The sequence below is a fragment of the Crinia signifera genome, chromosome 3 (genome assembly GCF_055691185.1).
Source record: "Crinia signifera chromosome 3, ASM5569118v1, whole genome shotgun sequence".
Taxonomy (NCBI): domain Eukaryota; kingdom Metazoa; phylum Chordata; class Amphibia; order Anura; family Myobatrachidae; genus Crinia; species Crinia signifera.
Genome location: NC_139219.1, coordinates 184,466,898 through 184,481,601, shown reverse-complemented (window position 1 = coordinate 184,481,601; position 14,704 = coordinate 184,466,898). Strand labels below are relative to the sequence as shown.

At 43.5% G+C, this 14,704-nt stretch overlaps 1 protein-coding gene across 2 annotated transcripts in view; it reads right to left on the bottom strand.

The window, feature by feature from the left end:
- Nucleotides 1-14,704, bottom strand: part of MDN1 (midasin AAA ATPase 1) — a 217,815-nt gene that overhangs the window by 192,448 nt on the left and 10,663 nt on the right. For both annotated transcript variants that reach the window (XM_083177044.1, XM_083177045.1), the window contains exons 2-3: nt 2,901-3,121; nt 1,170-1,394 (exon numbers count right to left, since the gene is read on the bottom strand). In XM_083177044.1, coding sequence (XP_083033170.1) covers nt 1,170-1,394; nt 2,901-3,121 — 446 coding nt within the window. The remainder of the gene's footprint in view (nt 1-1,169; nt 1,395-2,900; nt 3,122-14,704) is intronic.

Here is a 14,704-nt window from a genome sequence, read left to right as displayed (position 1 = left end):
TGCTGGTTTGTACCACTTCTCCGACCAAGGCGTCTGTCACCCTGTGTACTTCAAGGACCAGCCATTGCTACTGACTGGGACCTGCAAGATGGGATGGTAGCACAATGGCAGCAGTCCTGCCCAGAGTAAGAAAAGTGCTCAGTACATTATAGAATGGAAGTAACTTTTCAGGGTACAGAGGAGGAGCAGCCAGTGTTGTCAAGTTTTAACTATTTATTGCCAGACTTTTCCTACACCATCTCCCAATACCCCCAGTGTCCCATGGTTGATAGAGAATACAGAGATGTAGTTCGCACTATATCACACCTCAAGAGCATTAGTTGAACATAAAACTATTCCAAAAGATCCTACGCTACTTCTGCAAGATGCCTGTATTATTATATTGCCCTAAAGGCAACACTAAGGGCCTTATTCAGACCCGTTCACTAGGCAGCTTATATTCACCACCCCAACAAACGCGACCCCCCACGCCCCCAGCACCACCCCTACATTCCCTCGGTAGCATGAAGGGGATGTGTATGCGAACCCATCCCCTTGCATGCGGCCACCCGGAGGAAAAATCTTTCGATGGTTGCTAACCAAATTATTTTTCTGCTGTACGCAAATAAAAGTCAGTCTGAACTGACATTTATCTTGCCCGCTTATCGCCGTATTGGGGGTGGGAAGTCATGTGACTGTCAGCCTCCAGCCTCGAGCAGGGAATGCCACACCTGCATTTCCACGGGAATGCCCAGTACTTTCATGGGAACGACCACCACCCTCCCTCCCTTACCCGTGCAAACGCCTCGTGAGTGTGATATTAACCGGGGGTCTGCACATGTGCAAATACGCGAATTCGGCCCCTTCTGAAAAGCCTGAGTCAGGCTGTAAGTAAGCAGTCATTGGGATCCAGCTACGGGCACTAACTAAGAGGTGATGCAACAGTAAGTAAATAAATCAGGAGAAACAATTATTATTGCAGGTAGACTGAGAAATAAACCTGGCGGTGGCTGTATTGGTTATGCTCCTACAATTGGGACAGGAGAACTTCATGAAAACAGTGTAGAGATGGTAAGAGGAACCCCAACACATAGCTGAAAAGCAAACAATCACACACCTCAATAACAAAGCAAGCTCATTCTATCATTAATGTATAAATCAGCAAAAACATTATTGCAAAAAATACTCACCAACGGACAACTAAATCATGACTTTTCAGTAGAGGTATACAGACGCTCCAGTCCCACATGTCTCTGAAGGAAGGATTATCCTGTTGCAGAAATCTGTAAGCCGCTTCCATGAGTTCTCGCAGTTTTATCCGTCTACGCCCATAACGGACTGTGCTGGAATCACAGCTTTCTAGGAAAAGTCTATGGAACACTGGTGAGGCCTTTTGGAAGTACCGCAATGCAAACCTAGACAGCATAAAAAAACGGACCAATTATGCAACTCCTGCTATTCAAGTGAATCCTTTCCCATGTCTGAGGAGCTTAGATTCTGCTTTAAGTTACATAAGCATACCAAACTAAGGGATGTAGGGCGTGATTCATAGTTGTATAAAAACCCAATTGTTTGCAACTACGATAATGTGAGGCTTGTGAATTGTTGCATGTCATGTCCCATTAGATCTTTGACGGCAGTACTGACATTGGGGCAGATGTATTAAGCCAGGCAAAGAGATAAAGTACAAGGAGATAATGCACCAGCCAATCAGCTGTGTTTGAAATATGACAGTTGGGAGTTGATTGGCTGGTGCTTTATCTTCTTCCACTTTATCTCTTTGCCAGGCTTAATACATCTGCCCCAGTGTACGCAAAAAGAGGGGCGGTCGTCCCTGTTTTCTGGTAGTGCAGATGTCAGTGCCTGTATATTCAGTTGCAGATTTATTGGAAGAGGAAGCCACAGCAGCGAATAAAACAGGCATAACAGGAGCTGCCTATTGCACATCTTGCAGAATTAGCATATTTCAGTAGAATAGCCGTGTCTACAGTTACTCTGCTACTGTGTTCATCTCTAAATCAAGCCCATTGTTAAATTTTAGATCAAAATTTAGACAACCAAAAAGGTCGACAGGGCAACAAGGAAGTGAACATGGCTAGCTTGTCATTACTTAAGCAAGGGATTAACGCTACTGTGTTGTCATTTATTTAGTGCTACTATAGAGGAGTTTAGCAGCAACACCAATTAATGTATGGTGCACCACATAACAGGCAAACAGTTAATCCGTGCTCATTGATTATGGATGACATGCTAGGTAGGATGACTGCTCATGCGTAAAACACTTGTCCGACAATGTTTTGTACATTTGCCCATTAGTCATTTTTCAGTATTATTTTATATGTTTTGGCGACCTTATAATTTGCCTATATTTTAAAATAGCAACTTAAACTGTTGACATTTTGACCCTGCCAACATTTATTAGGTGTCTACATTTATGTCCCTGTCAACATTTTCTTTATCCAATAGATAGAATACCTCATATCATTTGTAGACCTAGAGTGGATTAAAAAAAATATATCTTTTTGGGAGGGGGGGGGGGGGGGGTTTACATGAACCCAGTGAGTGATAACATCTGTGAGAGATGTTTAAAATAACAGTTAAAAATTCCCACGTTGCTCACATTTGTTATATAAATTCAAATAAAAATGTGGGAAAAAAAAAAATTATTATATTTCCGATATAAAAAGTAAACCTTACAGATTATGATAAATAAAAATATTTGCTTGGTAACTTTCACTTGGCAATCAAGGAGTTGAGTATGATATTTTCTATTCATGTGCTCCTCCTTTCCTTTCATAGACATAACTGTCAAACTGACAATAGTTTTTCACATTTTTAATAATGAATGTTAAAGCAATATTCAGCAAGAAAATATTCTGTATTTATTGTGACATCATATCGTTCCAGGCAGCGCTACTCACGGAAGGACATCCGGATGGCTTGTGACAAGTCTGCTCATAGCCACACACAGCCTCTCATGTAGGTCATGGTTGACACCGACTTTCATACATTCAGCATTTCTCTCCAATAAATCCAAAAGCAAAGGTCGAAGCTGTCGCCCAATCAGCAAAGTGCATTCCTTGTCAAGTAGCAACTGTGACAAATTCTTTAGAATGGATTCTCGGTCCTGGGGAGTCCATATCTGTAAGACAATTAACAAGAAAACATCTAATTATGTAACCCAGTTTCGTCTCATGACGAAAACCTTCCCTAGCAACTAAATAGTAATACACTTTTTTTATTGAACTCAGAGGAGTCAATTCAATACAGTGCGCAGCAAATTGCGCCAGGAGAGAGCTCCCGCAGCTACTCTAAACAGCATGCAGCTAACTCAGACCAGTGGATTTCTGCACCCAACCATCCTAGGGTGAAAGCACAAATCCAACAAAGCTAGGGTGGCGATGCATTTTAAGCATTAGTACAGCACCAAAAGCATTGCCGAGGGAATTTAATTTATAAAATGCATTCAACTTAGCGACGTGCTAATTAGAATAGCTACAGGAGATCCCTCCCGGCGCTATTCACTGGGCACCATATTGAATCAACCCCAAAAGTAACTTGTCACTAGCGTGGCTCCTAGCGACTTTAAACATCTGGTCAGTCATATGGCAAGCAGTACAAGGAGACCGTACACAGGACCGCTCTTCACCCCTCTGATTATCACAGCGCATAAGTGGGCAGATCTAGGAAAACCTCAGAGTTACATGCGGTCACCAAAATGAACAAGCTGATGCCTACATATTACAATTGGGAGTATGAATTTATTTTATAGGTTTATTGTGTAACTGTATAATCAATAGTGGAGGAACGTAGAGAAAACAAATCGCTATATAGTCAGAATAATTGTGCAAATATTCCCCATATCTTTAAACATATGTTTTGTACTATTCTACTTACCACCAAAACAGAATTAAATGAGTAAAAAATTGGGTACCTATGTAGTATCTGGGCGTCCGATTTTTTGATTGTATGCCTTAAGTTAAGGCATACAATCAGATGCGATGCGATGCCCCGATTTTTCCATAGGAATCAATGTTAAATTGGACTGAGTCCATTTTAACATGGAATTCAATGGGAAAAAGGGGTCCTTTTCATACCACTACTATCCAAGTGGGCATGGAGTTGGATATAAACCTGTGGCGAGCGTAGCGAGCCACCGAGCCCGAAGCGTGCCGAGCGAAGCGAGCCCCGCGAGGGGACGGTATTCTGTGTCCGCTCGCCACGCTCGCGACAGGTTTATATCCAACTCCATGCCCACTTGGATAGTAGGGGTATGAAAAGGACCCCTTTTTCCCATTGAATTTCATGTTAAAATGGACTCAGTCCATTTTAACATTGATTCCTATAGAAAAATCGGGTCATCGCATCCGATGGTCGCATGCGATGCGCCCGATCCGACTTCTAAATCGGACGCCCAGATACTACATAAGTACCGAAAATTGCATCAAATTATTTCAAAATTATACAAGTAAAAACAATACTTACACGAATAATGTGCATATGAAATGATAATGCAGGACCAGCAAGTAAAGTTTGCATTTAATACAGCACACTGCTTTGCAAGTTTCAACGCCCTCGTCCACACCACTATTACTCTCTCCCCTCACTGGCCTAGACTTATCTACCCACTTTACTGTTACAACCAAAGCCAAACACAATGTTACCACCTCATCGGCCTTCCCTTCTTTCGGACATCAATTCACCACACACTCCTGATGCTTGCTCCTACCTTGCCAGTTTAATCATCATAATTATAACAGTTACTAATATAGCACAGTATATTCCATTGTGGTTTACAATCAGCAACACACAGCAAAAATACAAGACTGGGTAATAACAACCAATCAGAATCTATTATCTTCTAGAAGGTGCTGAATAAAGTCGATTGGGATTGGATTAAATTCCTTCCTTACTACATCTCCTTCTTTTACTCTAATCGCTCCCCATCACGTCCACCAAGGACCCTTTTCTTCTGCCTTGGAATATGAAAAAAAAAATATGTATGTATGTATGTATGTATATAAATTATATATATGCGAAGAAGGGGTATAGGAGTGCGCTGATAGTTGTTTCACCAAGGACAAATACACATCAATATAAAATATGTAAAATTTATTCCATACAATAAAAAACACAATTGTATTTCATACAAGGTTTTCGCTTCATCTTGTCAAAAACTTGATACCACTTCAAGTCACTGTTATCCTGAAATCACCCTACTCGTTTCGTCCCATGATGGACTTCTTCAGGGGTGAAACCATGCCGTTCGGACAATCTTAATGGTCAATATTATATATTTACACATTCTGTAGATTCTACTGTGTTATTAAGGATGAGATTCGAAGGAGATTAGTGAGGGTCAGGGGATATATATACATATACACACACACACCTCTGACGGAGTTCTTGTGATGAAATGTGTTGGAGCATGGCCTAGCATCGGCTTTGGAAGGAACGGAGAGGGTGTAACCACTCCATCTACTTGTGCACTGTGATAGATGCTATTAGTTTGCGGTCACTAAAGCCACTTACTCTGGAACGTGACCTTATATCAGTTGCACTGTGGATTTTGTGAATAAAATTGTTACAAACCGATACATGCACTATGGTGCACTCTAATTTGTTCTTTTAGAATATATGTGTGTGTTAGGTCTACTTTTCCTCCAATAGTCTGTTTCTCCAGCCTCTTTTGAATCTAATATATCTTCTGTTTGTCACAACTCTTAACACATCCAAAACTCCCATTTTCCTATAGCTTGTCACTAATTATAAAGTGTTACAGAGAAAGGTGGTGCTACATTTATGGTCACTACAAACGAAAACCTTTTATTGCATCAATGGGACCAAACAGATACCATATTTAGAATATAGTTGTAATACTCCATTTGTCCCTTGGTGATCTTACAAGGAATACAGGGGCTTTCGGGGGGATCTTCTACCACTTTCAGACGTGTGACCTGGGAATGTCAGGTCTAGCAAGCTGAGGACTTCCTGGGACTCTGCTCTGTGACCCTGGTTGGGACATTAGTCCAGGGTAGTTTGCATTTACAGATGCAGAAATCCTGGGTTAATGATGTGGGTTTGTGTGCAAATCTGGAATTTAGCTACACATGTGAAGAGGGATGCCGGGCAGATTTGACAGTGAGTCATTCTTGTTTTCACCTGCTAAAAGTCTTAAATAATATGCCAGTCACTCCACACTTAATGGTCATGTGTTAAAACACAAAGCAAAAAAAAATCATTGGTTGGAGCATAAAGCAGGGTTCGCAAAAACGCGCTATAGCGCGTATTTTACCCCAAAACAGTCCCCGGGGACTCAGCTGTCAAAACTAAAGGGGTCCCCGAGGACGCGCTGTGCAGATTCAGATTCTGTGCCTGACTGTGACTGAGACGCCGGCGTGAGCCGCTGCGAGCCAATCACTGCAGCGGCCGCCGGGACTCAATCATTGTACAGTGGGGGCAGGGTTAATACCCAGATCATTTGGGGTGCGACGAAAACATCCCCAGGCTGATTGACAGCACTGGAGGATGTATGGGAGCGAGGAGGAAGTGAGGTGTGACTAGTGAGAAGAGGGGTCAGCGAGAAGGGAAGCGGTGTGACCAGAGGGAGCAGCGCGTGTGACGGCGGGAAATCAGAGGCGGACGGGAGAAGAAGCTGTCCTGACCTGAGAAGGCATGCACCCCGGGACCGCTGGAGGGAGAGAGGACGCCTCAAGAGCCAGTGACGGGAGTTGTGACCAAGTGCGGCAACGTTCCGGCGCCCGCACTAGTCCACCCGCTGGCTGAAGAAGGAGAGCGGCGCGCAGACATGGAGACGGCGTGGAGTGACAGCCAACTCCAGCGGCTGCAGAGAACAGCGCAACTGAGTGCGGCAATGCTACCTTTGTGTAGCATCGTCTGCAGCGGGGGACCAGAGACCGGGTGTCGGTGTCGGGACAGGCTGGAGCCTGCAACTTGATCCAGCAGAAAGGTATCCCGCTACTCCCGCTGCCACACTTACCCAGCGCCAGGCACCCTCCAGCCAAACAGCACCCAACCGCTGCCATTACCCAGACCAGGTACCCTCCAGCCAAACAGTACCCAGCACCAGGACCCCCTTGGGTCACTTCTCCCCAATGTTGGCTATCTTCCCTCAAAGAGGTCCTAGCACCAGGTCATAATGTGTACTGGGCATAACGGCGTGTGCTGTAATGTGTACTGGGCATAACGGCGTGTGCTGTAATGTGTACTGGGCATAACGGCGTGTGCTGTAATGTGTACTGGGCATAACGGCGTGTGCTGTAATGTGTACTGGGCATAACGGCGTGTGCTGTAATGTGTACTGGGCATAACGGCGTGTGCTGTAATGTGTACTGGGCATAACGGCATGTGCTGTAATGTGTGCTGGGCATAACGGCGTGTGCTGTAATGTGTACTGGGCATAACGGCGTGTGCTGTAATGTGTGCTGGGCATAACGGCGTGTGCTGTAATGTGTGCTGGGCATAACGGCGTGTGCTGTAATGTGTGCTGGGCATAACGGCGTGTGCTGGGCATAACGGCGTGTGCTGTAATGTGTACTGGGCATAACGGCGTGTGCTGTAATGTGTACTGGGCATAACGGCGTGTGCTGTATTGTACTGGGCATAACGGCGTGTGCTGTAATGTGTACTGGGCATAACGGCGTGTGCTGTAATGTGTGCTGGGCATAACGGTGTGTGCATGTAAAAAAAATGCCCTCAATTTTTAGCGCGCGCCTTCGGCGCGCACTGTCCCTTTTTTCAGGTTTATACAGTTTCTAGTGTATACTGTATGTATCTTTATGCGAGTCGGCCAATTCATACTCCCCCCCCCCCGACCCACATGAGCCATGCTGGGGAGAAGGCGAGAGGAGGCTTTATTCCGTTGGGACCCAGAAAAGGTCAGGTAGGACCCCAATTTTTAGAAGTGAAGGGTCCCCGGGACCCACTTTTTTGGGTGGTTTTCGCGAACACTGATAAAGATTCCGAATGCTTAATAAGAATATCACTTGCTGGTAAATATACTCCTTACTCTTCCACATGGGGTATGTGGTCATAGGGTCGACAGGCCCCTCCGAAATATCTGCACTGCTGGGGAAGCGCCGGGCATCGCCATCTACGGCAGCGCTGGGTTTCCCCAGTCACACCGGCGGGTCAGAGGCAGGCTCTTTTAGCAGACTGCGGCTTGAGTGGTGGGGCGCATTTCGCCTTTTAAAATATATTTATCTATAAAGCTTATTTAAAACAAACTGAAAACACAAATGCATTTGTTTCATTTACTATTGCATTAGGACATTCATAACTATGCTCAAGATAATAGTTTATGCAGGGATAAATAGAGCATCCTTTATACACTCAGTAGATCCAGGATCTATTTGAGAGATTGTAGAGCATGTCTCATCTGGAGGATACATGAGAACACTGCTAGCAGCAATGGTCAAACGGGGGGGGCTATCAATTTAAATAATTATATTCCGTTCTGGAGGGAATGGGAAGAATGAAAGATCTTAAGATGTTTATTCTGAAGCGGAAAAGGGAAAAGTTTTCACAAGTTACCGGAGGGAGATTCTTCGAATGGAGAGAAGTAATAGAACACAAGAACATGCGATGAAACTGGGGAGGGGAAATTTAAGGAAAAATTACTTCTCAGAAAAGGATAACGGACAAGTTGAGTAGCCTCCTAACATTGATGGTAGAGGTTAAAACAGTAAATAAAACATGCTTGGGATAGAAGGTTATTCTTACCAAAAAAAAAAAACAATTCAATAGGGTTCGAGGTAAGGATAAAAACAGAGGAAGGATAGATGGGCCTAGTGTTTTTTATCTGCCGTCCAATTGGAGTGTACACTTGCTGAGTCTATTTTATATATTCTTGTACCATCCTGATTATTACCTATCTCTTGGCATTAGATAAAATATTAGCTTTGATGCACCCATAGTAGCTACTTACAAATAATGTTATATACCATTAATGCCAAGCATCCCTGTGGGTACAATGCTCTGGACTTTACAGCCTGCATACTTTCTCAGGGTTTTCTTGTTTGTAAAGCGAACATTATATTGTAGTAATGAAAGGTAATAGTTTCCCGTTGAATCCATATTTGAATTAACTGTAGTCAGAATTCCTCCATTTCAAGACCATAAGTTTTTCAGATGTAAACTTCAGGACTCCACAAATTTGATCTACTGCCCTTATCAAACACTATCCTTCTATTCTATCCTTGTAGCATCTACAGACCACAGTCATATTGGAATAGAAAAAGGCCTTCCCGCAAATGGTTGCCAAAAATCGCGAAGCATGGCATGGTTTAAAATGCCATTCTCTGGCGATCAGTGGCCTAGCCAAAACCCTAAAGAACATCCCCATAACAATCCCACTTCCACCAAACATCAAAGCTGGCATAATGTTCTCCTGGCATCTGACTGCCAAACAGAAGTGTGATTCAACACTCCACAGAACACATTTCCACAGTCCAGTGGCGGTGTACTTTACATAACTTCATAAGCAGCTTGGAATTGGACTTGTTGATGTGAGGCATACATGCAGCTGTTCAGCCATGGAAACCTATTTCATTAAGCTCATGCTGCAGTTCTTATGCTTACATCAATGCCAGTAGAATTTTATAACTCTACAGCTAATCAGCAGCGTGTTGGCTACTTTTATGCACCATGTTTCTTACCAATCATTGACCCCACTCTGAGTTTGCATGGTCTTCCATTTCATAACCATGTTGCTGTTGTTCCTAAATGCTTCCTTTCTCTAATAATATCACTACGACCCCTTTAAGACAGAAACGTCTGAAAGTCCCAGCAAATACACAGCATTTCAAATGCCGGGTCATATTGCAGAGAGCAGCCTGACCCCCTTCACACAAAATAACAAATTATCGGATTGAAAATTTCAACCCGGTAATTTGCATAAAAGGGTCAACCCAGGTCGTAAATCCCGTGTCCTCAGCCACTTGTAAATTCCAGGGTCAGAGACATGGGATTACGACCAGGGTGTGCCCATTCACAAAGAAAAAGTACCAGTGTGATTCACAAAATTTCCAGGTAGAACGGCTTCACCCGGTAATTTAGTTTTCGGCCTGAAGGGGATATTATAGTTGGCCAGGGAAAAAACAGCAGGGATGAAATGTCACAATGAAAAATCAGCAGGGATGAAATGTCAAAATTTTGTTTTATTACAAAAGTGGCATCCTATCACAGTACTACACTTAAAGCCACTGAGCTCTTTAGAACAACCCATTTTGTATCACAAATATTTGCAAATGGAGACTGCATAGCTAGGTGCTTGATTTTCTACCCCTTTGGCAAAGGATCTGAAACACCTGAATTCAGTAGTTAACAGGTATGGCCAAATATTTTTGTCCATATTGTGCCCGGATTTATCGAGCACATCGGGATTTTTTACGCTGATGCCGGTATGACTTTGTTTAGAGTCGAATCTGCCACCGTGGAAAATAGTCAAAAACGGCTGCATTTTTTGGCTAAAACACATGGACCGTCAATTAATTAGCAAATTCACTTGCTTTTCTAACGTGCTGATGTTTCAGACAGTCAAACATTGGGCACTTTGATTTGAATAAGTCAAATGGAAATTCAACGGTGGGTAACATCACAATTACCCGCTACCTTAAACTAGGTACACACCTAAAGTCTGTCCAATCTTTATGGTGGGAACAGAAACCTGGAAATGTATACGAGCAAATGCCAATCAAACACCTGCTCCCAAACGTTGGAAAAAAGACAAAAACAATTGCTTGGATTAATTTGTTACATCAAATTTATTTAACCAATTTGAGTGACCGACCAATGTCTGTTTTTAAGCATTTGGAATAAAATTAAGTCAGTTGCTCATATACATTTTCAGGAAGAAACTCACCGATAAATTCTGGGATAGAAGCTATTACTGCAAATCTGTCCCACTACATAGATCACGTCTTACAACGAATTGCCAAGAGAACAGCTGCATTGGTACTTGTGTACAATCACGGCTCCCACGATGTGCATTGTACAGGGAAAAATCGCATCGCATGCGATGTGATGTCATTTTTCACTGAAATTATGGACAGGAGTTGAAATCATGTAAAATGCACCCCAAATGTCATTTTTCACACTGTACCACCCCCACTATCAACGCCAACCCGAAGCGTGGCGAGCACAGCGAGGGGCGGCGATACGCGTCCTATGACCTTTTCATACCCCCACTACCCACGTCGGCATGGAGTTGAGAATAGAAAGCGTGGCGAGCGCAGCGAGCCCCAAGCGTGGCGAGCCCCTCGGATACCTGTGAAGCCCGCGAGGGGACACGGATACCTGTGAAGGTATCCGTGTCCGCTTGCCACACTTTCTATTCTCAACTCCACGCCGACGTGGATAGTGGGGGTATGAAAAGGTTGTAGGATGCGTACCGCCGCCGCTCGCCACGCTTCGGGTTGGCGTTAATAGTGGGGGTGGTACAGTATGAAAAATGACATTTGGAGTGCATTTTACATGATTTCAACTCATGTCCATAATTTCAGTGAAAAATGACATCGCATCAAATCGCATGCGATCTCATGCGATGTTAACCAAAAATGCATAAAACCACGGTAAAAATCGCATCGAGATTTTTTTTTCATGTTGTGAATAATCGAATAGATATTGGGCAGTATTCAGTTGTTTTTCACCAGCATTTCAGCTTGCTATCCCCGGGGGGTGGTGGGCTGAAATGCGCAAATGCTTAGCTAAACCTGACCATATGCACAAAAAAAGTACATTGACTGAAAATCTCCCTACGATCTACTGTCATTTTAGAAGGGAGATCAGGTTTAAAATAGAATTTGAATACCACCCATTGTATGGGAACCAGACTACATTTTGGTTACAGCAGATATCATGTCGCTATACAACATTTTTACAAGCAAGGCCTACAATCAATTTCAAGCTTTTTTTGGAACAGGAGAATTTCTAAACTGATATTAGGGATTTTGTATTAAAGGGTATAGCATTGTTCCTCACGAATATTGGTTTCTGATTTGAAGACCCTTTTTTACCTCCGATTTGATAGAAGTACAGTTAACTCCTAGCTATGAAAATTCTCTTTATAGTGCATTGGGAGAAAGTGGAGTTTTGCAAGGGTCATTTGTCTGTGGCGAACCTGGTTTTAAAGATGAGAGGACTTATTTGGAAAGGTGACAAAAGCTGCCTGTACCTACTGATTGAATAGAAAGTACATAGCACCATGTGTACACCCCCTTTACATACATTTGAATAGCATCTACCATAGGAACTGGCAAGCGCTGATCTTGAGTAGCTAGTTCCATAAGAGGAGTATAAATTACCACACCCAGGGCAATGTACTTAAAAAAAAAGGGGGGGATCATAAGGTTGTGATCCTGTGCTAGTGAAGGATGTGTTTGGGAAAGATGCCATCTATAGAACTGGGAGGGGGAAAAAAAAAAAAAAACCATGAGGACTCCGGTATACCATTTATTTCAATACAAAAATCAACATTAGGAAATAGAAAGATCATAAGGAAACATTGGGGGGATACTTCTAAAAGATCAGCTCTTAACCCCTTCCCGACAATTGACGTACATTTACGTCATGGTCGGGAAGTCCTTCCCGACACATGGCGTAAATGTACGTCATGGCTTGTAACTGTCACCGCGTCTATAGACGCGGTGACAGTTTCAACATGTCTGCTGTCCCTGACAGCAGACATGTCCGTGCATGCCCAGGGGGGGCTGCGATGCCGCCCCCCCGTCGGCGATCGCTGTGATTGGCTGTTCAGTGTGAACAGCCAATTACAGCGTTTTCTGTGTCACCGGCGAATAACGTTCGCCGGTGACACGCGATCGGAGGTGATTGGTGCTGTAAAGTACAGCACCAATCACCGCGGGGTGTAAGGGTGACACTGGTGTCACCCCACCTCACCCCGCCCGCCCCCAAAGGCCGTGATTGGTTCGTCGGACCGACGGACCAATCACAGCCAAGGAGGGGGATTTAAACTAACGGTGACTGCACTGCAGACGCCATTCCGGTCTGGAATTGCGTGCAGTGCGGTCACCGTGCCTAGCTGCCGCAGTATACTGACCTGAACCTTGCCAAATACTTACCTGATCCTTGCAAATACCTTGCCTGATCACTGCTTCATCACTGCTTGTAGTGTGCTGGATGCTTCCTGGATCCTGTTACTTGTGACTTCCTGTGTTGTGAACTTGTGCTGCTGCAGTGTAATAGCGTTAGATAGAGAGAGAGAGATAGATAGAGAGAGATAGAGAGAGATAGTGTCAGAGAGTGCTATATTTTGTGCTGCTGCAGTGTGATATAGTTATAGATAGAGACATAGAGAGAGAGATAGAGAGAGATAGAGAGAGATAGAGAGAGAGAGATAGAGAGGCCTATTGACAGAGAGTGCTATATTTTGTGCTGCTGCAGTGTGATAGTTATAGATAGAGAGAGATAGAGAGAGAGAGATAGAGATAGAAATAGTGACAGATTGTGCTATATATTTTTTATATAACTGACTGCTGCCCCCCCTTTTGTGCTGATCAGTATAAATTAACTGATCAGCAACTTTTTGGGGGCGCAGGTTTTTTTTTTTATATATATATATATATATATATATATATATATACCTGTCACTGCTGCTGCTGCAGTGTCATAGAGTGTTAGATAGTGAGAGATAGAGAGATAGAGAGAGATAGTGATAGAGAGTGCTAAATTTTGTGTCTGCTGCCCCCGCCTTTTGTGCTGATCACTATATCTGAGGTGATCAGCAACTTTTTGGGGGTGCAGAGGTTTTTTTTTTTTATATATACCTGTCAGTTGCTGCCAGTTGCACTGTCAGTTGCACCAAAGGTTGTGCACCTGCTGCCCCTCACTGGTAATCAGTGTCGCATCACTGATCACCTTTTTTTTTTTTTTGTGTGTGCTGTGGGGTCTTTTTTTAATTTTTTTTTACACACACTGTGATTTTGTGGGTGTCCTGTGGCCGCTGTGCGCTGATCAGTGACGTACATCACTGATCATCTTTTTCGGCACAGGGTTGATCTATTTTTTTTTTTTTTTGAGCGCTGTTCAGTGACGGACGTTACTGACCAACATCTGTGCTCAATTTTTGGCGCAGGACCTTTTTTTTTTTTTTTTTTTTTTTAACCCCTTCAATTTTTTTTTTTTGTATAAAGTATTTTTTTTTTTCTGCACTACATACACACTACACACTACATACCCCCCGGGTTGAAATAAAGTTTGTACCCCCCCCTACACTATACACGTGTTGAAACATTTCACTACCAGTAACACAAAAATAAAAATGGCATCCCAAATGTCATCCCAGTCATCCAGAAGAATGTATTCAGCGGAGGAGGCATATTCCATGCTTGCTTCTGACTCTGACACAGCCAGTGATGCAAGCGGGGAATTTGAAGGATTCGCCTTAAGCTCCTCTTCCTCCTCTGGTGATGAGGGACCCCCTCAAAGACGCCCCCGTAGAGCAGCTGAGACCCCCCCCCCCCCAATAATTGATCTCGTATGGACCCCACCACCAGACAATTTTGAGCCCCAGGTTCCTGAGTTTTTGGCCATGCCAGGAATCCAATTTGATTCCACAGGTCTCAGAGAAATTGACTTTTTCAAATTATTTTTCTCTGATGATTTTATAAATTTAATGGTGGACCAAACTAATTTATATGCCCAGCAGTTTATTGCTCAAAACCCCACGTCATCATTTGCTAGGTGG